Here is a 25,446-nt window from a genome sequence, read left to right as displayed (position 1 = left end):
TCATAACTACATGCTTTTTGGAGAACAATCAATTAGTACTATTGCTTCTTATAATCGACTACATAATGGTTTCGATTCTCTAGCATAGAAACATGGGATGCCTTCAATAGGATGACTTGAAGTAATCTGAGTCAGGGAAGTTATCTTCCATGAGATCATATTTATATATATTCTTTCATATTTATATATATAACTCATCCTTCATAAAAGGAAATATGTTACAACAAGATGGAGCCAATCCCTAAATAAGTGGATCTAAAACTAACTTAGATGTAGGATAATGGAAATCATGTGAAAATTTTATGAATATTGTGGAGATCTTATGTAGATCATGTGGAGATCATCATGAATATGTAGAGGTTTAACTTACACTTCCCAAGCCCATCAACAATCCTTGGGAAGAACTCATCAACAAGAAGAACAAAGTTAGTTCTGGATATGACAAGGATGTTTCCTTCACATTCCGGACTATTCCACAACCACTTCAAATTGTTAAATGTCAACATTGTGATCCAGTTGGCCATGTGAAAGATCAATGTTTTGATATTCACCCTTGTGAGCATTGTTGTAAACATACTCATCATTCAAATGGATGTTCCAGAAGCAAAACTCTTGCAAGAGCAAAGATTGACATTGGATGGATCACTTGGCAATGGTCCTCAACAACCAAGAAGATATATCTGTCATACCTCAAAGTTCATTCTTGAGTATTGACACATCTTGTAGTAGAGACATCTTCATCTTTTCACCTTGTATCTAATAGGGGAAAATTGATGGTCAACTACTAGCTTTGAATATATATCAAAGCAAGCATGAGCCATAGCCTGAACCAAAGATAGCTTCCAAACCCTAGAGCTAGAGTCAGTGATAGCCAAATTCATAGCTATAACCAAAAATAGATTCATGTTCCATGAGCATGACTTGGTTGGTGGCTTGCCTTAAACCACCACTTATAGAAGACTTCAATTTCTACTACTCACTTCATCAGTTTGGGGTCATCTTTAAACCATCATTAGAGAGTACTTCCACTTCACAAAAGACTTCAGCTTCAAGCCAGATTCAGAACTGTTCCAGTAACTGCTTTGACCAAGTTCCGGAGCTAGTGGTTAGCCTTAAACCACCACTAGCAAAAATTTCCACTACCTCATTTTTCTTGTGATCTCCCTTAAGCGACCATTTCAGAGAGCACATCTAGCCATTGAATGCTATCAACTTTTGTATTTTAGCTCTTTTCTTGGACTCATATACACCCCTTCGAATTAAGGGGGGTGGGGATATTGGACGCCTAATCTATTAGGGTTGGTGTGAAAGAATTCCAACAGTGATAGAAGTCCAAAAGACCTCTTGGATGAGGAAAACCAAGATTAATGACATGTATTAATATGTACATTATGTTAATGAAATGTATGTCATCTTTATCCAACATCTCTCTTACATTCTTGTGCGTTCAACATCTCACTAAAAATTTCTATCATTAGACCCTCTTGGCTCAACATACTTAAACATCAACTCCACTTGCATCACATTTCCCCCTAAAGTATTTTATAAAAGTCTAGTAATGCTCACAATGGTGTTTCTACAATTCTTTTCTTCAACATCTAAAAATGGTTTTGTCCTTATGCCCTCCACTATAACCCTTGTGTCTTCATGAACTCAATCATTGGTGGACAAATTCCATTAAATGTTCGAATGAACTTATAAAATTAGTAGTGCCATGGAATCTTCTTACCTCAAGTAGATTTCTCAATGCTAGCAAATCCAATGTAACCTCACTTTCTCAAGGTTCATACTAAATCCTTGTCAGAAGATTGACAAATCCAAAAGCAAAATTCTCCTACTTGAAAAAATCACATTTTTAAAGTATTATTTACACAAATAAAAAGGGACATGTTGTCACCTCGATTGTAGAGGCACTGTGACAACCGCTCAGGGCAAGGGTTGTCACTCTGATCCCCACCCGCTTTGTTCTAGCTGTCTCCCAACAACAGACTATGTAGGGTAGTCCATATGGAAATGAGGTGAAGGAAAACAAGTTGGGAACCAACTTGCTTAGGAGACACAGATGAGTGGCCTAGCTATTCAATAGAATTTAGCAAGATTAATGATTAGATTAGATTTTAAGATGAGACCAGTGCCTTATGGAGTCACAATTCTTGCTTATTACAAATTAAGAACAAATAACTGGATGTTCACCGATTGCTTAATACGATGGACTAACCTATATGAGATGCAATTCTTAAGAGCTAGGTATGATGCAAGGGTATTGGTTAATTTTAGATTAAATGCCTAGTCTAAGTTGAATATCTTCCTTAACTATTTTGAGAAACAATTTTTAGAGTAGGTTGTGATATGGAAACCAACGAGAAGCAAACAATGGCCTAATTAACGATACCTCCCCCTGTGTTCCAACCACCCAGTGCCTCTGGCACTATAGAGACTGTGGCTCTGACGACTGCAAGGTCAATGTGTTAACCACTAAGAAGGGATGAATCCCTCAAGTTAGATGAGAGAAGGTTGTCCTAGGAGTCTATCAACCAAGCTTATGTTTGGAAAGATAAGTTATTACGTGCAAAACTAAGACTAGAATGCTTATGCAATGATTATGAGTGAAGTCACTTGAGTTAATATTGATTTAGTCTTTAAGTATTTAAATTGTGATTAACCTTTAATGGCAAGAGTACTTAATAACAGTTAGAAGAAAATCTTAAAACAAGACAAATGCTTAGGGATACAAGTGCCAACGAATTAATCACGAGATACTTAGGACAAATTATCCAATTATCACTTAGCCAATGACCATAAGATGCCAATCACAAATATTCAAGATGTTCTTATCACAATGCCAATTAGATTTCAAATGTCAAAATAGCTTATACATAAACAAAATCAATAATTTAGAGCTTAAGTGGTGTTTTAAGTTTAAAATTCAAAAATTCTTGTAACTTTAAACAAGACAAGCGAATATTAGATCCAAGTTCGGGAGATCCAAAAATAAAACTTTTGCCTCATACAAAAATTTCTCCTCTAGATTTGAATTTTGCTACAAATTTCTCAATGGTTGGCCCTGCAAAAAAATTCTAGAAACTAGATCTTACCCTCAAGGGGCTAGCTAGATCTAGCTCTACTTCAACCTTTTCTCTTGATTTCACCTGCAAAAATGAAAATAAAACACCAAAACCCCAAATATATACAAAATTTTAAAACCCCAAAACCCAAAGTAACAAAATAATTTACAAAACTATTCTACAAATACACAAATATACAAAGGATTTGAAAATTATTTTTTTTGAGATATAAATTTTTTATGGTTATTTTATTTGATAAATGGTTAAAAACACTTTAGAAACCCCATGCACACTATAACCTTAGCGAAAATTTAATCCAACACATAAATATTCAAAATCCAAGCAAAGATGATCCCTACCCACAATTTGTGAACTTGGAGACCATAGGAAGTACATGCAAACACCATGTATTTATCTCAAGACAATTTGTTAATTATATGACAAATCAAATCACCTATGAATAGTCCAAAACTATTAATATAATGATTTTATCTCCATCTAATGAAAAATAGATCTTACCATTTATTAGCACAACATAGTAAAACTCGTAGTCATACATACCACAAATCAATGAACATGGACACCTCGTGTTGCACCCCAAAGTCTTTATTATGATAGAAAAATAGTTCACAGTGAGACAATAATTTACACATGCTTTAGCAACAATTTTTTAGCAAAAAATCAGATCCATTTTACACACAAATTGACTCTCTCTATATAGATAAATCATGTAAGTGGAAAAATAACGACTAGTTGGCTTTATCTTTGTCAAAATAATTTCAGCCGTTGATAAATATTTGATGATTTTTTAATCTTATTCGTTGAATTTTTATTTTGAGAAATTTTTGAATTTCTGACTAAATATTTTTTTTTATTAGTTCAAAATTAATTATTTTGAACTAATTTCCTAAAAAAATGACTGACATAACCACCAAAGTCTAAAGATCCGATTTTTTTTTGAAATTTCCAATATTCCCTTGGTGGGGGACCTCCAAAAATTAATTCTTTCGATATCTATGAATTTTTCCACTTGAAGAATTTAATTTCTCTAGACTTTTAATTTTTACTTTAATTAATTAAATTTTTGGCTTTGAATTTTTATTTATTTTTGCCAAAAAATCTAATTAATCGACATTTGAGGGGATTAATAATTTTTTCTACCTTCTAATACTTTAGCCATGGTGTTTAAGTATGAAGAATTATGTACTAAAATATTTTTTACATAAGAGTTTTACAATTTCAACCCTCAAAAGGGGAATACCCGTTTGACTTAGACCTTCAAATTACATAACCAATTCTGCGACACAATATGATTTAGTAAACCACGTGATTTGTAATAAAATAATTTAACCAATTAGCTTAAATTATTCCCAAATCATTTTTACACAAGACTCTACTAAAATACTACTTTGATGAATAATTCTACCCTAGCTTTAGGGTGCAGTTGGAGGGAAAACTTTGCCGACCATCCGTGTTTAGAAAAACAAATGAATTAACGAAGTGAAAAACTTCATAAGATGAAACTCTTGCCAAAATAATAGCCTTACCTAGGTTGTTACATATATTCACGGTCTTACTAACATCATTTACATTACATAATTTGCAGAATGGGTTTACAATGACACATGAATTGCTAATGGATGATCCAATCCTGTAGAAAAAATTGGTACTTGCAACTGGACAAACATACAAATATATTGTATAGCCATCCTAATCACAAAAGTCATCTCATAGTCAATAAGTATTAGTTTAAGAAAAAAATGACACATATTTCAAAGAGTGAAAAACCCAATACTACCTAGAAAAGTAACCAAATAAGTTCAATTCAAGAGTCAAATCAAGGGATAGTCTTGAAAAGAATCCACCTAGAATGGATCAATCCTTTTCCACCACAACAATTTTGTGTGAAATTCTCAAGCTCCCATGATATTATTTCATCTAACTGAAGAAAGTATCAAAGAGAATAATATAAAAGATCTTCTTAGAGTAAGACACATCTTCGAAGAACAGAACACTTCAACATCAATACATATCTTCGAAGAACAAAACGCTTCAACATCAATACACATTTCCATTGATGCTTTGTTGTGCAGGAAGGAAAAAACACATGAATTAAATAATGATTAAACCCCTAGTTTGCAGGGTAATAGTCTAAGAGGCAGCCATAATATTTATCAAGTGTTTGGATTGTCAATTTCTGTGTTTCACTGATCTTCAAGACATCATATCTGTTTTAGGGGTTCTGTAGGATCCACACAACCTGATTCGTGCTTTTCCATGCCAGAAAAACCCAACTATAAGTTGAGAATGCAAACATCAATACACATCTTCGAAGAACAAAACGATTCAACATAAATACACATCTCCATTGATGCTTTGTTGTGCAGGAACGAAAAAACACATGAATTAAATGATTAATCCCCCAGTTTCCAGGGTAATAGCCTAAGAGCCAGCCAGAATTTCTATGAAGTGTTTGGATTGTCAATTTCTGTGTTTCACTGATCTTCAAGACATCGTATCTGTTTTAGGGGCTGTGTAGGATCCACACAACTTGATTCGTGCTTTTCCATGCCAGAAACAACTTCCTATGAGTTGAGAATGCAACAAAGCCATGCGAAAGTATTTCAAGTTCATGCTAGAAACAAACCCCTATAGGTTGAGATGCAACAAAAACATGGGAAATGTTTTGAGCTGCCTTTCCATTTTGGGAAACAACACCCTATTTTTTTTCGCAAATTTATGTATGTTGAGAACACATTTGTTTCCAAAACATTTCCATGCTCCTAACTATGGGGAGAATCGAGTTCCCTGCAGAAAATTTGAAAAACTATAACTTTTACCACTTTCTCATTCTTAATGTCATTCTCTGTTTGGGTTGAATTTCATTGTATATTACTAAATAAATATATATTAAAATATACAAAGACTAATAAAATTAATAATAATAATCTGATTTAAAATTACAGTGTACTTAGATGTCAAATATTGACACATAAAACCCCCTTGTTTGTGGGACAAGGTACACCAATCGCACAACAATTTCACTACTTAGTTTATAAACTTGTACATGAAGAAAACACCATTCACAGATACTACCAATACCTTAAACCCTAGAAGTACTAGAAAATTGACAAAAGAATGGTCAAATAAAAGCTTGAAGCGCCACTAAATGCAGACTCAAAAACATCTTAAAATCTTTTTATCAACCCATAACAAAGCAACAAGATGGCCTGAAATCCTAGTCCTCCGTGACATGTTTCTTATCATAACCAAATCAAGTGAGGGAAGGGATGTAATCAGACTGGTAAAATCGTAGTGTGCGTAAAATTTTGCTTGGAATTGCTTGTTTCTAAATTTCTAGAAACCTTTTACAAATGAGCACTGAATATTTTCTGGGTGATTTTTTTTTCTTAATAAACTCCTTTCTTAATCGCTGCGTTAGACATTGAATATTAGTCTATAAAGTCCTTTCTTAATACTTATTTTATAATTGTTCGAATCATGAATTAGATTTTTCTTTCAATGAAGTGGGACTACTTGTCTGACAATACAGAACGTCTGCAATTCAGGAACATAATGCAAAGTTACTCTCAACAGGCTTTATCTTCGTCATAGGGTAAAAACATAAAAAAATATTGATGTATAAAGTGTAAAACTAAAAATTCCCAACAAATTATACACACCATGACATCTTTCGATTGGCAGGAAAGAGAAAGCTCGCCTTCCACATTCCAAGTAATAAGATTCATTCGAGCCTCATATCATCAATAAATGCAAATATTAAGCATGCAAATCAAATATATGACGGATAATTGAATAACTACCAAAGAATGTCTCTTGATATGAATATTTTGGCCAGGCCAAGCATGTTAGAATCAACTAGAATTAGTGACCTACTTAAAAGTCTCGAAAACTCATCTTAGGATCTTCATTCTTACCACGCCCACGTCCTCTTCCTCTTCCTCGGCCTCTTCCACGACCACCACTCCTTCCTCTACTTTTGCCTGTTCTCCTGAAAAATGACTTACCATGCTTCACCTCTACCATGGAGTGCAACAAGTCGTCACATAGGACGCATGCTTTGTGTAATGTGGCCCCATCTTTAAGTGGAGTGTCATTTTTGTTGAAGTCTACTTCAAGAATGGTTGATCCACACTCATTACAATGTTCATCAGTAGTAACAATCCTATGAGAATTCTGAGGAAGGTAAACAAGGCAATTGCACTTATTACAATCTAGCCTCCATTTTGGAGCACTGACAGGATCAAGAAGTAATGTCCCATTACACTCTGGACAGGCACAAACACTCAGTTTAATCATGGAATGCCGACATGTAGGGTGTGGACAGAGACTGCAAGGCATGCCCCCACTTTTATTTGCCTTTCCTATAGAGAGGTCACCAAGAAGAGTCTCTAATCCTTCAAACGGAGGATTGTTGTAGCAATACGGACAAAGAGAATATGACTTTCCATCAGGTCCCAGTAAAGAAAATAATAGCAGCTCAAAGTTATCCAAAGGGCATGTCAACTCTTTATATAGCTGCAAAGAGTTAAAACTGCATCAGATACAGATAATTTAAATTGCATATGTGAAGATGATTTAGATTTTAGTCAGAAAAGTTCTATTTATAGACTTGTGCTTGATTGGAACTTGAACAGATTGCTTATGCAGATTCTCACCTTGATGGTGCCGTTTTGAGGAAGAGCATAGACCTCTTCACAGGTAGCACAGTACAAGCGTGAGGGTCGGAGGGAAACATATTTCATGTAGCGACTGCATTTACCACATTTACTCAGCAAACGCCCAGACTCAGCTAAAGGAGAGAACTGTGCTTCAAATAGGCTATCCATTTTCTCTATCTGCAATGAAACACAAGCATTAGGATATAGCATGCCACACTGAAAAACATTAGGAATAAATGGGGATATCCCAGGCAGTTGAAAGGCCTATTAAAGTTTCAATCCCGACAGACTAGTCCATGCTAGGAATAAGAATATGTGATTACATCACAATTAACACCAATCATATTGCAGCTATGTAGTACGCAACAAATAGATGAGTTATAAAATCTGATATTCAAAGAAACAAAGATAATTTGGAGTGTCCATGCAATTTATGTGTAAATTGATTCAATCTTGCACCTTAGATTCTGATTTGAATAAACATAAGATACATTGATGATTGAAGTGAATACATACAACGCATGCATTAACTGTCCACCAAAAGTAAAGCCAAGATTGAGAAACCTTATACAACATGCTCTTAAATTTGACATTCTGAACAAGGGGATAGGAAAAACAAAAGCTAACAAGAAGTCAAAACAGTTGAAGCAGCGTTTTGCAATAGTTGTTAAATATATCGGCATGAAATTTCCAATCTGGCCTTTAATTTCCATAGTCATATTAATTTTGGTTGTAAGTTCTAAAGTTAGGAAATGTATGCAACCTTCATGGGCAGGCTATCGCAGAAGAGTACCCAATTTACAAAAGCTTGCCATTCAGGGACTTAACCAAACGTGTAGTTCTTCAGGGTGCAAACACAATTAGAGTGTGTTTGAAAAAAATACACAACAAGAAACACAACATATTAAAATTTTTCAAATTAAACTCTTAATTCATTACAAATTACAATTTATTCCCCATCACCCTCTAATTTATGTATTATAATTTACAACCCTCATACAAGTTAGAATCCTAGCATCTTAATAGCATGGTTTACATCTACTACAATCTCTGGTTACAGGTGAAGCGGCTTGAGAAAACATATGTAATGGAGACCATTTCATTTGATAGGCTCTATGTCACAAGATTCACAGGACTTCAACTTTGAGGTTCGAATTCGGTGAACCTAAAAGAAAAATTTGAGGTTTGCTGAAACTCATGGCCATTGACCAAGTCCATAGCTCAAGCTCACAACATCACATCACAGCTCAAGCTTGTAACCTATCCTTGCAGTTTCCAAGTCGATGAAAGCTATTTTTATATTTACTGATGTTGATTTCTTACTATTTTATGCTTTTTATTTTATTTTAAAGTTCATATATATATAAGCAGCTTGAGAAAACACATGTAGTGGAGACCATTTCATTTGATGTGATCTAGTCACAAGATTCATAGGACTTCAACTTTGAGGTTTGAAATTCGATGAACCTAAAAGAAAAGATTGAGGTTTGTCGAAACTCATGGCCATTGACCAAGTCCATAGCTCAAGCTCACAACATCATATCACAGCTCCAGCTTGTAACCTATCCTTGCAGTTTCCAAGTCGATGAAAGCAATTTTTATATTTACTGATGTTGATTCTTACTATTTTATGCTATTTTTTAAATTTAAAGTTCATATATATATATATAAACCTAATGGCGATCCTCATCAAAAAAATTGAACTCAAACTAAACCTATCATTGCTGAACCCCAACTGCATGACTTAGGATGGGATTGAAAACACCACCACATAAAGGGTGGAGATATAGAGGCCTATCATGGGACACTCCTGAGTGGTTAGATGAGCATGAGCCAAAGGAGCTGGCAAGGGGTTTGTGATAGAGTAGGATGTTGCAGTGTAGACACCTTTAGAGGAGGTGGATATCACTGGGAGGGCACCACCACCTTCACAATGACAATAACACAAACACAAAGACTTAGCAGAGGGTGTCAAACTCCATCTCCAGCACTAGGGCCTTCTTCTAGAGGAAGAGCCATTATCTTTGCTCATAAATGGGGTGGAGGGAGTCGATATCTAATTTCATTATGGATGATTCATGACAATGAGATGCATTTATTATATTTTTTTGTTTGTGGCTCAAGAGTCGGGGCTCAAAAGCAGGTTCAATGTTGATGTATGATGTGTCACTAGACATATCATCTTATATATCAGTGTTCCTTACATAGTCATGTGGCAATGCATTTATTTGATATCGTTGTCACTGTTGGAATTCTAAGTCTAACCTGTTAGAAACCCTTCATGTAATTTCTAATTTATTCCTACCTACTTGCTCTGTGAATTAACAAGTTATTTACCATGTAAATATTGGAAATAAATACAAGTGCATGCTCAACACATTACAGATCATCAACTGAAGGAAGCACAAACAAGCACACAAGTGACATCATTGTTTTTGGACTAATGTCCCCGAAAAAACCCAATGCAGGAAAACCGTTGCAGCTATCTGAGGGTTTGATTTATTAAGCAATTTCATAAGACAATTTGGGTGCCAAATCCGGCTCACCCAACAAAGAAAAATCTCAGTAGTAGTACCTCTCTACTCGGAAGCAGATATTCCAGCTGAAACACCGGATAAACACTCCGGTAGCTCACAACTCCAATCTGCCCCACGAAACCCTAGCGTCAACATCTAGGGACTGCGTCAGCCTCTCTCTGGCCTAGCGTTAGCCCAACGTCACTCTGGCTTGGCACGCGTCAGCCTCTGGAGGCACTGCGTCAGTCCTCTGGCCCTTTGCCTCACCCACGTTGGCCCTCTAAGGCACTGTGTAGCTCCTGGCCGCCTTTGCGTGAACCCTGGCTGCTTCTGCGTCCCTCTCTTCGGCTATTGCGCTGATCCTCCCAATGCTATCTCTACCTCTCTGCTTTTGTATTCACTGCCCCTCAGCTGCAATTCTGATCACTCTCTCAACTTTCTCAGCAAACCCAGCCCTAGAAAGTCGAAATCTTGATCTCTTGGTTTGTTCTCCAAGTGACCCTCAAGCCTCTTATACTTTTTTCATTGACAAATCAATAGCCGAGATTAAGTCTGGCTTGATCCATGACTTTTGGACCATTCTAACACATGTTATATTAATTCACATTAATATTTTAATTTCCCTAAGTTTAGACTTAGGGACTCCATTAAAAATATTAATTATTTTAATATCTCCCAAACTGTTTAGAATCTGCCCAAACCCTTTCTAGGTATTGGAGATCTCATGTGCCTTAGCCCCTCCACCAATTTTCGTGGCTAGAGCACATATGATGCTACCCCAAATTAATAGTCACTTGTTTAAAAATCTATCACGCTGCCTCCAAGAGCAGTAATCCACTTTTTACTGTACTATTTGTAACTAATTTTTCTATAAATATAATTTTTAAAGTTTGCCAATATATTTTTATATTTTCCCTAATGTTGTTAATAAGTTTCTTCCCAAACCCTCACTGATATATTTGCCAACACAATGTTTGCAACATGGTTTTTTAGGGCATTTTACCCTTTCTCTCACCAACACCCTCTCTTCTTGGGTAGATCTTGGCTATTTCAGCAAATTTAAGGGGTTGCTTTAAATTTTTTTGGTTCTTTTAAGGAAGCATGCCATTTTTTTCCTACAGCGAACCGATTGCCGTATTTCTGAGGGCAGTGTTAGTGTTAGACTTTAGGGATGAAAAGTGGTCTGTTTCCCCATCTTAATAGGGGCCAACTACTGTATATTGATCAAATGATAGCCCTTCTTCACAGCGAATGCGTATGGATGTATTTGGAGAAACCACCTCCAACCAAAAATAATTGCAACTATGATCTAGTTTGTTGAAAAAAGAGTAAAGCCATTGGGTTAATCTACCTTTATGCGGAGCCAGATCTCGTTCATCACACCAAAGATAACAAAAGTATGAAGCAGATTTGGGATGTTTTCCACAACTTATATGGCACAATGAACACTACTAAAGTCAATTGACCTGAAATTGAGCATTCCAACCTCAGGGTGGCCAATTTCTCCACTACCATCGAGCAAGGTTACTTGGGAGCAGGGAGCGACATTTTCAAAAGCTCCCGATTCTAGAGCGAATTTTTATATAATATATATTTTTTATATATTTTGATGCATATATGTCAACAAAAGCGTGTAGAATGATGAATTAGATATAAAAACATAAAAACATGGATTGAACCATATAACATCAATCATCTAGAAGTTATAATATTCATCAACCACGTCCACAAGTTAGTAACATACAACACATCGAGTCTCCTGATTCATCAATCTTAAAGTTTCAAGCTTTCAAAATTCAATGTATAACATTTGTCATCATTTATCACTAAAGTTGTACTTGTAACCACTACCATTATAAAGTAACCAAACTATAACAAAGAATATCTAACATGAAATGAAATGTTTCAACTTTCAACTTTCACAAAGCATCATATTCATAATTCATTACAAATGAGTTATAAATGCCAACTTCAAACTTCAAACTTAAATTGTCATATATTGTTCACAAAAGATACCATAATAAATAAGAAAGAGTCAATAGTTATAAAAAGTATTAGAAACTAGAAAAGACAAGTAAATCTATTATCTACTACTTGAGCCTCTTGCCATGAGAGATTTCTAATTTCTTGTCTCGTGCTTTATTGTGAGTCTCCTCCTGCATAGTCGAACAACCTTGGTGCTCTTGATCATTGGGAGTCTCCCTCGCAAAGAGGGCTTGGTGCTCTTGATTAAATACAAGTTCCATACCCTAGTACATGACAAAATCCAATGGAAACATTGCAATCCCCCACAATCTTGAAATCCTGAAAAAAATGACAAGTCTGCTGGATTTTGAGTGAGATCTAAAATTCTACTTCATATGAAATCCAATGAGGTTGAAACCACTCTCAAACATCCTGAGTCATTTCATGGTAATGTTAAAAATTTAAGTAAAAAGATGAAAATTAAAGATACATTCTCCTTTATCTTTCATTTTCATCCTTTTACTTTAAGAATTTAACATTACCATGAATTGCATATCAACACTAGGGCCATAGGATTGAACATTAGGCTGCCACACTCAAAAAACTTTGCAATAGCTCCCTCTATCACTGCTTAAAAGGCATGGAGAGAATTTCTTTTTAGGGAGTGTGCTCCCGAAATTTGCTCCCATAGGGATCTGATTCGGGAGCGTGCCCTGAGGTCGCTCCCGATGCGCCCCTGCCCGAAGCGTGCTCAGAGTGTGGATTCGACACGGGGGGGCCGCTCACCCGCAACCATGCCATTGAGTATATTGTTGAGTTCAAGAACCTGAACGCTGGCATCATTAGATCCAGTGGCCAAGGTAAACAAGAATCCAAATTTCTAAACGATTGTCCTTAATCTTTCTCTTGCATTAAAAATTTTGCTATAATTTTTTACAGCATTCATTTTTTTCAAAGCATCTACCTCACCTACTTTAGAGGATGTTTTTTTCTAACCTTGTCTGGCATCAAATCACCTTAAGTTTTGGGTTGAACATTGTGATGCTATCTTAATGAACCTTTCTCTCATGGTCCACGAAGATCTCTTCCATCACTACTTGTGTGTAAAGATTCCAATGATGATTCTCAACATGCAACCATGGATCATGACTCTTCTCATCTTGTTGGGTACTTGTTAATGGTTCCTAGCTAGTAATGATTTGCAAAATGTCGTGGATATTCCACTAAAACAATTTGTCACAACAAATTTAACAAAATATCTGAAATCTATACTATGAAGGTTAATTTTCTTTAGATCTCAAATTCTTTAGTTAACTGATTCTCTACATAATTAAATGAAATAGCTGAAAAGCGAGAAATAGATAATAGAAAGAAATACACACACCATCCACAACTTTTTCCTTGGGAAACTCTTACTAGATGGAACCCAGCTAGAAGGTCATGCTGCATTGTTCTCCTTTCTCTAGTATGGTAAAATGCTAATACAAAGGAAAAGGTACTCTGTAAGGAGTTACCTGAGACATGTGGTCTATAAGGCTATTACAAAACCTTAACAACCTTTGTTTTTCTCTCTAACTTCCCATTCCTAGTTGCTCTGCTTGAATAGGGAACAAAATATAATAGCGTAGATTGAAACCCCTACTCATAGTAGCCCAATATTTAACATAGCTCGATAGCCAACTAGGGATAAAATTTGACTCCCTGAACCCTCAACTAGAGTTATGATTTTGGACCTTCTACAGTCTTCTTGAAAGTCCCAATATGGCTAGCACCAAATGCATGAGTACTGGGGGTTGACATGGCATTTTCTCGTACTATGGTGGTCAACACTAAACTAAACTTGCGGAAGGCAAAACTTTTGCATATGAACTGCATTCAACGCGATTCTTGAATTGTTGGAAAGGTCATTGAATGTAGAATAGTGCCAATGGGTCTTGAGCAAGCAAGAGTTTTTTGACCCCAAAAAGCATTGTTTAATGCCTCAAAATGGCTCTGCAAGGTTTTAGATCCCAATCCTCCAAATTGAGACCCGTTGTTAGAATGACCTTGTAAGTTGATTCCTCCAATTTTTTCCACTTTGAAAGCATTGAGATAGATGAAAACTAATATAATGATCCAATCTGGATCATACCTCCCCATTTAGAGAGGCTTTTGGTCTCCAAAAGCTACACTGATCCGAATTTATAAAGGAACAAAATGAAATACATATTTAAAGCAAAAACACGAAGATACAATGAAACTAAACTTCAATTAATAATAGCAAATGCTGAAAACTGTTTACATGCAGAATAAAAGCAAACTAGCTCGAGCGATGGTAGCTTATCTCTGAGAAAAGATGTGACAACTACATGCCTTCTAAATTGGGTTACAATGAGACTTGGACGCCTTTTATCATGAAGAAACAATGCAAAACCCTAAACATCCAAAAAGCTAACCGTAGGAGATGAAGCACCAAAAGGTATGGGCCCCAATAGGGTTAATTGGAATGTCAACTTCTCAGAGTCGTAAATTTGGCATATGATCTCTGTTTGGTGCGCACAATAACTAGTTAAAAATGTCTATCTGGGGACAACTTTCAATTGCAAACATAATCTTTGATCGATGTTTGCCCGTTTCCCCAAAAAACATTGTTTAGGGCCTCAAAACGGCTTCAGAGGTTTAGGACCCAAAAACTGCCAAAAATAGAACACTACCGAAATAGGAAACTGTACTTAAAAATAAGAAACTAATAGAAAACATTGGTGGGGGTCTAAGTGGAATAGGCGGGTGACCACCAATTGTTCAAAATATGGGTACCAAGCAGGTGTTTCCTAGTGCATTTATCCTTTTGACCTAGGAAGACACATTAATGACCCTATTGTCTACTGACATTATGTGTTTTATTAATGTCATGAAGAAAAATACTTTTTTATGAGATACTGATATGTACTATGTACTTTAATTTATTAAAGTCACGTGTTATAAAGTGACTCTATGAAAAAAATACTAAGTACACTTTATATTATTAGAGTGACTTTTATGTTTAAAAAGTGACTTTATGAGAGAAAAAGTGCACATGGTACAAAACATTAAAAAGTACTAGGAGACTCATTAATTGAGGGGGGCCAAATGAGGGAAGGGCTCAAGTGGGGGACTTGATCTCATCCATTGATCTCATGGGCTGAGATTTGATCTCAACCCTTGATTTCTAAGGGTTAGGGTACTCATCTTTTGGAGAGAAAAGAAAAAAGAAAAAGGAGAAGCGAGGCTCATTATTCTCATGAGACTTGAGGAGAGGTGCAAGGAGGACAAGTTTGTGTTGAGAAATTGATAGGGCTATACTTAGGATGATTTCTCTTATACTTGATAATTGCTTGTGATGTATTTTTACTTTTTCATGATTATTAGCTTCTTCCCTTGTTATTATGTTGTTCTTATCATAAAAAAAACTACCAAAAACATGAAGATCAATAGTACACAATGTTGAAGAATCTAGGGAAATTAGTTGTAGTGTGATTCTTCTTGACTTGATAACAATTTGTGAAGTCTTTTTACAATTTGTCTTGTTAGCTTAATCTTCTTCTTATTATTAATGCATGTGTGTGTACTTCATCAAACTGCTACCAAAAAATAAGAACAAGAACACAAGATGTTGGCTCTCTTCTAGGGCCAAAACCTCTCTTCTCTTGAGAGGAAAACCCTTTGGTAAGTTTCTCTTATTGAAGCTTCTATTGATAAATGCCAAACCCTAGACCCTTGACAAGAAGATCCTCCAAGCACAAGTCAAGCCCTTTCAAGATTACTTCCTCTTGCAACACTTCGTCCTCCTCCTTCCAACACTTTGTCTTTCTTCCTTCGGCACTTCTTCCGGCAACTGTAGAGACCTTAGATTGTATGCTCTAGAATGATCCTTGACCTTTTCTTCCTTCTTGAGATGGAGCCTTTCTATCTTAAGAAGATGACCTTGTTGCCTCCCAACCGAGCCTTCTTCTCTTTCACAAATATTGTAGACTTAGAGCAGCAGTAATGCAGCCCTAGTTCTTTGCACGTGTGAGGGAATACCCTCACAAGAACTATGTTAGACTTCTCCTTCTCCCTTCGCTTGTATAGCCTTCTTCCTCGCTTGAGTGAGAGGCCTTATAGGCCTAATTATCTAGCCCAACCAACGAGATTATATGACTGTGATAGTAGTGTTGTAATGACCGCAGGAAGAGGCTCCTTTCTTCGCACGTGTGACTGTAACAACCCTTTTACACTTCGGTCTTCTTCCTCCTTTCTTCGCTGCCCTTGGAGACTCTTCTTTCATCCTTCAACTACCCTTTATCTTGCCTTCTACCTTTGCTGATTTCAGAGATGAGGAATGCTTGACGTTGGAGGATTGGACATCCTCTATATATAGAGGTCTGTCCCTCCTTTAGGCTGACTTGAAGACTGCAGGCCGAATTGCTTTATTTATTTCAGATTGCTTCTTTTGATGGTGTCATTGCATGGAGAAGAGTTGACTTTGCTTGGAGGTATATTCTTTAACTCTAATAGATAAGTATACATAGTGTAACATGCCCCTAAGGTCTTCCATAATTTCTTTTGACTCACCTATAGCACTTTAACATGTACTAGACCCATTTCAATGAGCAAGAAACCCATTGACAAATATAATAAAAATAATATTTCTTTTCTTGAATAAATACAAATATCAAAAGTACATTTATGAACACTGAACCTAGTTACATTTCCTTCAACACTCCCTCTTAACTAAGGAGGTATTCATACAACATTACAAGGTGTTTGGGTATTTTTCGATCTTGAAGAATTCACATAAGAGAAACCGGATTGGCAATCCATTTGTTATAGCGTCATAGTAACCAACATTGTTTCCAAAACAAGGCCTTAAATGACAGCTCTATCTCTCAATAGATTAGAGCACAATGTTGGCAAGACCAATGACTTATAGACACCTTAGTCACTATCTCTCAAGGTACATACCCACCCAGTGTTCACTGAGTATGACCTTCTAGGACTATTCTTATCTTGGGTTCCCAACCCTCAAAGAATATCGGTCCTCTTGCCTACTCTTGTCTTGGATGCCCTACACATCCTCAAAGAGTATCATATGCCAAATGATTACCCAATCCTCCCATTCTTTCTTCCCAAGTGAAGACAAGAATGTTGTGTCTATCTCTTCCTCTCAATTGAGGAAGACATGCCCAAGTATCCTCTAACAAGGTACTTGTCCAAGTTCCTTTGTAATTGGGAACTTCTTATAACTCCCTCTTAGCTAGGGACTTGTCCATTCATGAACAACTTCTTCTTTGTGGGTCTTCCAGCTGCTTGATCTCCTTCTTTCCTTTGATGTCATTAAGTCTTTGTTCGAACTTCTTCTTGGTAGGCACCATCCATCGATCACTTTCCTTCCTGGTTTGTCATGTCATTGCTTCCTTCATGGAAAGTGGCCTTCTTGGACATATATCAGGTTCTTTTGTCATATGGCTATTCCTTTGTCATCTTGTCTATGCTTCGGACTACTCTTCACATGGATGCTTCGTTGTACTTGCTTGTTCTCATGCTTTGATCTAGTAGCCCTTCATGACTTCATCTTGATATTGCTTCAACATTAAATGGTGCTTTTGCTGGATGGCTTCTTCATCATGACATCTTCGTAGAGTAGAATAAGTTATATGCACCTTTCATATCTCCAAGGCCTTCAAAGGTGTCAAGGGTCCTTTGATCTTTTTCCTTCCTTTATCAGAGTTGTCCTGCCTTCTTTCAGGAGATGTCATCAATGAATCTTTTCAGATAGTAATTCTTTGTGATCATGGTGTTCTTCACAAGCTTGATCTCTTTCTTCATTTACTTCTTCTTGGATAGATTAGTCAACCACCTTATCCTCCTTGTGGGAGCACTTCTTCATTTCTTGCTTCTAGGACTAGTTAGCATTCCTTCTTCACTTGCTTCTTATTCAACAATCTTATACTCCTTATGTGAGTATTTCTTTTTTGTTGACCTTCATTGCATTGTAGTACATGCCTTTGAGCATGTCATTGATGAAAGAGATTCTTTCATACTTGATCATGTCATAGAATGTTAAAATTGGCAACTAGGGCCAAACTCCATGTGGGTCATCTTATTAATGGAAGCTGATAATTTTCTTGGATCCCTCTCATCGAGAGGTGTAGGATTGATCTAAAGATCATTCGATTCCGATAATTATTCATGGAGATATGAATTTATTTGTGTTATGGGACAATTCGTCAAAGGTCGGCTAGCAACCAAATAAACCCCACTTGTGCTCAACGTTTTAGTATAAAAAGAGGTGGCCTTCAAGTCATTTCAACACACTTGGGATCTCTTCCTCTCTACTTGTCTTTGGGTTTTAGTAGGAGGAGAGATCCTAAGGGATAACGCTGACCTAATCCAAAGGACGGAAGTTGGAACAACTGGAATTGCCGAAATTGCCAGAACTGCCAGGAATTGTTGGAATTGCCGGGAAAAGTCAAAACTGCCGGAACTGCCGGAACTGCTGGGAACAACTGAAACTGCTAGAACTGCCAGGAACTGTCAGAACTGTCAGGAACTGTCGGAGCATCTGTCTCCGAAGGAGAGCAACATGCAAGGGACAACTAACTAACATTGGGACAGTTGTATGGTACTTAGCAGCAAGTACACCAAGCATGCAATGTTACAGCTAGCATGCAATAGCAAGCATGCTAAGGACAACAAGCATGCTAGGGACAACAAGCAAGCAAGGGACAACAAGCAAGCAAGATGCAGCCAACACATAGGTCAGTACGACAACATGGTGTAGCAATGGCACATAATGCAGTACAGTGATGGGTACAATCATGATTAATGAAGCGTGATGAGATGCAGCATAGTGATGATGGGTGCAGCATGATGACGAAATGCAGCACAACGATAGGTGAAGGAGTCACCTTGGAGAATCAGTTGAGGCAGCATGTCTTCAACTGATCTCATGTATCATCTTCTTAGAGATGATCTATGCTCTTATCTAGATAAGTCAAAGTGTTGACTTCTATTGTAAACGTACTATCTCTCTCTCTCTCTCTCTGCTGAACTATTGAAGAACATATAAGAAGAATTGATCAAGGGTTTCCCCACATTGGGGTTTGTCCCTGGCTAGCGCCACATCTTGTGTCCTCTTGTCTTGGTTTGTCTTCTGCGATTTATGTTTATGTTCTATCTGCAATTTACTTTAATGCTGATGTGATTGCTAATCTGGAAAAGATATGGAGCTAACTGTAAAAATTGAAATAAATTGCTCTAAGCATAGAACATACCTAAAATTAACATGGTATCAGAGCTGAGGTGAAGACAATGCCCAAGCAAGAGTGAAAGAGCAATCACCAAAGACAGTTGGAAAAGGACAAAAGGATCAGTGGATTCGTCATCCCTCTTCAAATTCACCGAGGCTGAAATCGAAGCAGAGAATATTATCAAAATGTCACAGTGGAAGTTTCTGATGGCCTACCTAAAGATCACTTCATTGGGAAGTTCGGATCTAAGTGTGGAAGGAAAGGCAAATGCCTTGGTTGCAATAAGTTTGGCCATTATGCGAAGGAGTGTCTGAATGGTAGAGACACATCACTTGATGAAGATAACAATCATTCTAGGGACATCTTCAATGATCAAAGGAATGATAGGTAATGCAGGTCATCAAGGAAATGGTCGACTCTTCAAAGAATGCAAGGAACCCCAGGTATGAAGAATCAAATGTTGTTTTTGATAAGATAAAGAAGCGTTATCTTGTATTGGCCCTCTCCTTCAGATTCTTTGGGAATCTGGCTTATTGATTGTAGTGCTTCAAGGCACTTCATTAGATAGAAGGGTGCACTCTCTAATTTGGTAGAGATGGAAAGAATCGTGGGATTATACTTGAAGCCGATGCCACCTATCCCAGAAAGGGTGTAGGGAATGTTACCCCTCAATTGAATGAGGGTAACTCTATTCATTCACAGAATCTCATTTATGTACCTGATCACAAGAAGAACCTGGTGTCCATTTCGGCAATGGAAGTCAAAGGTTAGAGGGTGGTACTCATCGATGGAAAGGTACGTGTTTGAAAATAGAATTTTCAAAGATGTTTTTGAGTTTAGGGTTGTATCAAGTTGCAGGAAGTCCACTGGGGACCATGTCCATTGACACATAGCATCGGAGGTTTATGAGTCAGATGGTGACAGGGATCCCTGAATTCAAAAAGAGCATGAAAGTACATGTCTGAGATGTACTAAAGGAAAATCTTACAAGGGGACCATTCCCCTTACGTAGCAAGTCCATAGGTTTGGAACAACCTGAGGGGTTTGAGATTCATGATCAGGAATCTCACGTATCCAGGTGGAAGAAAGCCCTCTATGGCTTGAAGCAAAACACCCTGGGCGTAGTATGAGAGGATTGATAGCTGTCTGATGAAGTTGAGATTCACTAGGAGTGAAACCGATCCAAACCATTACCCGAAGGTTGTGGATGATAGACCTCTCATACCGACACCTTATGAGGACGACCTATTTCTGACAGGTGCAGACCCTCTCATTTGCAGAAGTAAGAGGGAGTAGGATTCCGGATGTGGAATTATAAGCTGCAAGCCTGTGACTACCTCGAGCATCTTAACTTTCAGAAGTTATATGGTAGTGATGTCGAACCAGATTTGGGAAATGCCTCTGAGTTTCATAAACTCATTTGTGTTGATGTTCTTGGTGATCTTCCGTCTGGACATATGTTTTGCAATTAGCATGGTGAACTCATATTTGGTTGAGCCTCACTGGATTGGTGCCAAGGATCTTCTGAGATATCTTCGGGGCACAATCTCTCATGGATTGAGATACACTGCCGGAAATATGACACTGCATGATTATTCGAACGCTGACTAGGCAAGCAGTGTGGAGGATCACTAGAGCACTTCTTAGCGCTGGTTCTCTTTGGATTCTGCTTCGATATCATGGATGAGCAGGAAGCAGAAGTTAGTTGCTATAAGCACCATCGAGACCGAATACATAGCTACGAGTATGATCTCGTGTGAAGCTGCATGGTTGCAGAAGCTCTTAAGTGAGCTGTTTGTACACATGATGAATACCATTGTGATTCTATATGACAGCCAGAGGGGGGATTCGATTATTGAGAAATCCCGTATTCAATGATTGCTACAACAGATAAACATCAGATACTGCCTTATCTGGGATATGGTAAGTCGATGGGCGAGGAGGCTCCATTGCATTGAGACTGATGTACAGGTCGCAGACATTTTGTCAAAGCCTCGGGAAAGGTCAAATCTGTGACTTTCCCGAACAACTTGGAGTCATTGAGAGACCTTCTTATAAGGGTCCTGCATGTTGCATGCATTGAGCTATGGGAGCTCTGGGGGGCTTGGGGTACTTACTGGAGCAACATACGACCACAGGGCGACTCACCCTCCCTTGGTGGTGCACTATGTACAGGGTGATAGGTTCAGCCTTTCCCTGTGATACCTCGTGGCGACTGTGGAACAGGATGATTAGTTCTCCTGTGAGATGGGATGATTAGTTCTCCCGTGGCAACTATGGAACAGGATGATTAGTTCTCTTGTGGGCCGGGATGATTAGTTCTCCCGTGGCAACTGTGAAACGGGATGATTAGTTCTCTTGTGGGTCGGGATGATTAGTTCTCCCGTGGCAACTGTGGAACAGGATGATTAGTTCTCCTGTGGGCCGGGATGATTAGTTCTCCCATGGCAACTGTGGAATAGGATGATTAGTTCTCCCGTGGCAACTGTGCAACGGGATGCTTAGTTGTCTTATGGGTCGGGATGATTAGTTCTCCCGTGGCAACTGTGCAACAGGATGATTAGTTCTCCTGAGGGCCGGGATGATTAGTTCTCCCATGGCAACTGTGGAACAAGATGATTAGTTCTCTTGTGGGCCGGGATGATTAGTTCTCCCGTGGCAACTGTGGAATAGGATGATTAGTTCTCTTGTGGGCCCGGATGATTAATTCTCCCATGGCAACTGTGAAACAGGATGATTAGTTCTCCTGTGGGCCGGGATGATTAGTTCTCCGGTGGCAACTATGGGGCAGGATGATTCGTTCTCCTGTGGTTAGGATGATTAGTTCTCCTGTCGAGGCATCCTACCCATGCAGGCTGGGACTCATGGGAAGTACCTCTCATTTGATCAATGAGCAGGAAATGGGGTTAGGGACCATAGTAGTACTATCAATGGATGCATCGTTGTATCTACCGTACTCCCTATGCTAGGATGACCTTCATTGATCTGGGATCAGTATGAGTGGTTTGAGACACTTTCTTGTGATATTGATCTGGGATCAATAAAACTGACTTCGGGCCAGTAAGAGTGATGTGACACACTCTCTTCAGATGAAACTGACTTTAGGTCAGTAGAGAATGGTATGAGACATTCTCGATCAATTCTTCTTCATGGTTCAGCAGAGCAGAGTAGTGCAGGGCACTGATGGCAGAGAGAGTACAGTTAGACATATGGATCAGCGGATGGAGTTCTCCCTAGTTGAGAGGGAGTGTTAAAATTGGCAACTAGGGCCAAACTCCATGTAGGTCATCTTATTAATGGAAGCTAATATTTTTCTTGGATCCCTCTCATTGAGAGATGTAGGATTGATCTAAAGATCATCCAATTCTGATAAGTATTCATGGAGATATGAATTTATTTGTGTTATGGGACAATTCGTCAAGGTCGGCCAACAACCAAATAAACCCCACTTGTGCTCAATGTTTTAGTATAAATAGAGGTGGCCTTCAAGTCATTTCAACACACTTGGGATCTCTTCCTCTCTACTTGTCTTTGGGTTTTAGTAGGAGGAGAGATCCTAAGGGATAACGCTGTCCTAATCCAGAGGACAAAAGCTGTAACAGCCGGAATTGCCGAAACTGTCGGGAAAAGCCGGGAATAGCAGGAATTGTCAGAACTGCTGGGAACTGCCGGAACTACCAGAAATAGCAGGAACTGCCGAAACTATCGGGAACTGCAGGGACTACCAGGAATTGCCGGAATTGTCGGGAAATGCGGAAACTGTCGGGAACTGCGGGAACTACCGGAACTGCGGGAACTGCCGGGAACTACCGGAACTGCCGGAACTGTTGGAATTGCTGGAAACAACCGGAACTTCCGGAATTGTCGGGGACTGTCGGAACTGCCAGAAACAACCGGAACTACCGAAACTGCCAGACTAGCCGGAACTGTCGGGAACTGTCGGAGCATCTGTCTCCGAAGGAGAGCAACATGCAAGGGACAACTAACTAACATTGGGACAGTTGTATGGTACTTAGCAGCAAGTACACCAAGCATGCAATGTTACAGCTAGCATGTAATAGCAAGCATGCTAAAGACAACAAGCATGCTAGGGACAACAAGCAAGCAAGGGACAACAAGAAAGCAAGATGTAGCGAACGCATAGGTCAGTACGGCAACATGGTGTAGCAATGGCACATAATGCAGTACAGTGATGGGTACAGTCATGATTAATGAAGCGTGATGAGATGCAACATAGTGATGATGGGTGCAGCGCAGTGAGGTGCAGCATGATGATGAAATGCAACACAACGATAGGTGAAGGAGTCACCTAGGAGAATCAGTTGAAGCAGCATGTCTTCAACTGATCTCATGTATCAGCTTCTTAGAGATGATCTATGCTCTTATCTAGATAAGTCAAAGTGTTGACTTCTATTGTAACGTACTATCTCTCTCTCTCTCTCTGCTGAACTATTGAAGAACATATAAGAAGAATTGATTAAGGGTTTCTCCACATTGGGGTTTGTCCTTGGCTAGCGCCACGTCTTGTGTCCTCTTGTCTTCACTTGTCTTCTGCGATTTATGTTTATGTTCTATTTGCAGTTTACTTTAATGCTGATGTGATTGCTAATCTGGAAAAGATATGGAGCTAACTGTGAAAATTGAAATAAATTGCTCTAAGCATAGAACATACCTAAAATTAACATGGAACTATTCCCATGACTTAATAATATACATGACTTAACTTTGATGCATACATACCTAATCTTGATTCTCCTTGATCATCTTAGCTTCATTTGGTTGTCCTTAGTGTGGCCCTTCTTGCTTCATCTTAGCTTGCCTACATATCATCCTTTTCTTGAATCCCATGAACGAGACTCCCAATGAGACATCTGCTTTTGTTTATGAATCTTCTTTTGGAGATTCCATCAGAGGATCTGGAAGATCCTTACCTTGCAAGTGTTTCTTTCTTTTTGATGATGGAGGATGTTAGGGACCTATAATTTTTATAGGATTGCTTGATTATATTTGATGATTATTATATTTTGGATGTTGTAAATAATATTCCATAATGTAAATTATTTTCAAAAAAGGTCAAAACCTTGAGAAAATAAAAAAATATGCTTGCAAGTTGAAATGCAGCATTAGAGAATAATTAAGTGTGTTTAGATTAAATTAATCGCATCATTTAAATGTGATAAAATAAATTGTAATAAGGCGCATAGGGACAAAATTTGTTTTGTCGCATATGGTTAAAAGGCAACGTTGTCAGAGCATCTGGATCCGCTCTCCCTTACAATTCACGACCTATATCTTTCTTTGGCCCCCCTCTTCATCCTGCCTTTACCGTCGGGGGAGGGGGGGCGGTCCGGAAAAGTTGTTTCTCCCGCCAGGCCCCATCCTAACGTGGCATCTTCTCCTGATTTTGCACCCCCACCTTTCAAAACTTCTTACCACCTGCTACCCCCTTCGAAAACCGCTTCCCCCTCATCCCTTTACCGTTGTCCCTACCCGACACCTCCGCCACTCCAATCCCACCACGACTCCTCCGCCTATTACTCCCATGACAACATCCACCCGCCATGTCCTTCCTCATCTTCCACTCCTATTCTGCCACCTAATCATATTTCTGCCAACCATGTGCCTCCACGTCACCTCCCGCCTCCACGTCATATATTTGTCTCATGGTTAAGTAAAACTATGTTTTTCCCTATACAACACAATAATTGCAAACATGTTTTACAGAGCACCGAGAACACATTTTCAAAAACTGAAAGAGGTTTTCGTTGCTAACATCCTCCTGCACAGAAACCTCTCTCAGTTTTGTAACAGTTGTTATGATTTGGGAGATGCTAATGATTCTTTGAAGGCATATTTTCCAGAAATTTCCTGTTTCAGCCACCATTTTGCAGAGAATGTTGTGGATAATCAGAGATGAATCTTGGGAAAATGGAAGAAGTTTTGATTCATAAGATTCCCACATACAAAA

The 25,446-nt window shown here is 38.3% G+C and overlaps 1 protein-coding gene across 1 annotated transcript in view; it reads right to left on the bottom strand.

The window, feature by feature from the left end:
• Nucleotides 1-6,682: 6,682 nt before the first annotated feature.
• The window catches only part of LOC149208000 (DNA topoisomerase, type IA, core), a 375,671-nt gene continuing 356,907 nt past the window's right edge, over nt 6,683-25,446 (bottom strand). The window contains exons 14-15 of the mRNA XM_089395900.1: nt 7,745-7,924; nt 6,683-7,604 (exon numbers count right to left, since the gene is read on the bottom strand). Of these exons, the coding sequence (XP_089252026.1) occupies nt 6,963-7,604; nt 7,745-7,924 (822 nt within the window). The 3' untranslated portion in view covers nt 6,683-6,962. The remainder of the gene's footprint in view (nt 7,605-7,744; nt 7,925-25,446) is intronic.

The sequence above is a fragment of the Pinus tabuliformis genome, chromosome 1_2 (genome assembly GCF_031772625.1).
Source record: "Pinus tabuliformis cultivar Carrire ecotype Pingquan chromosome 1_2, CPIR1, whole genome shotgun sequence".
Taxonomy (NCBI): domain Eukaryota; kingdom Viridiplantae; phylum Streptophyta; class Pinopsida; order Pinales; family Pinaceae; genus Pinus; species Pinus tabuliformis.
This window is presented reverse-complemented; position numbering and strand designations above follow the sequence as displayed.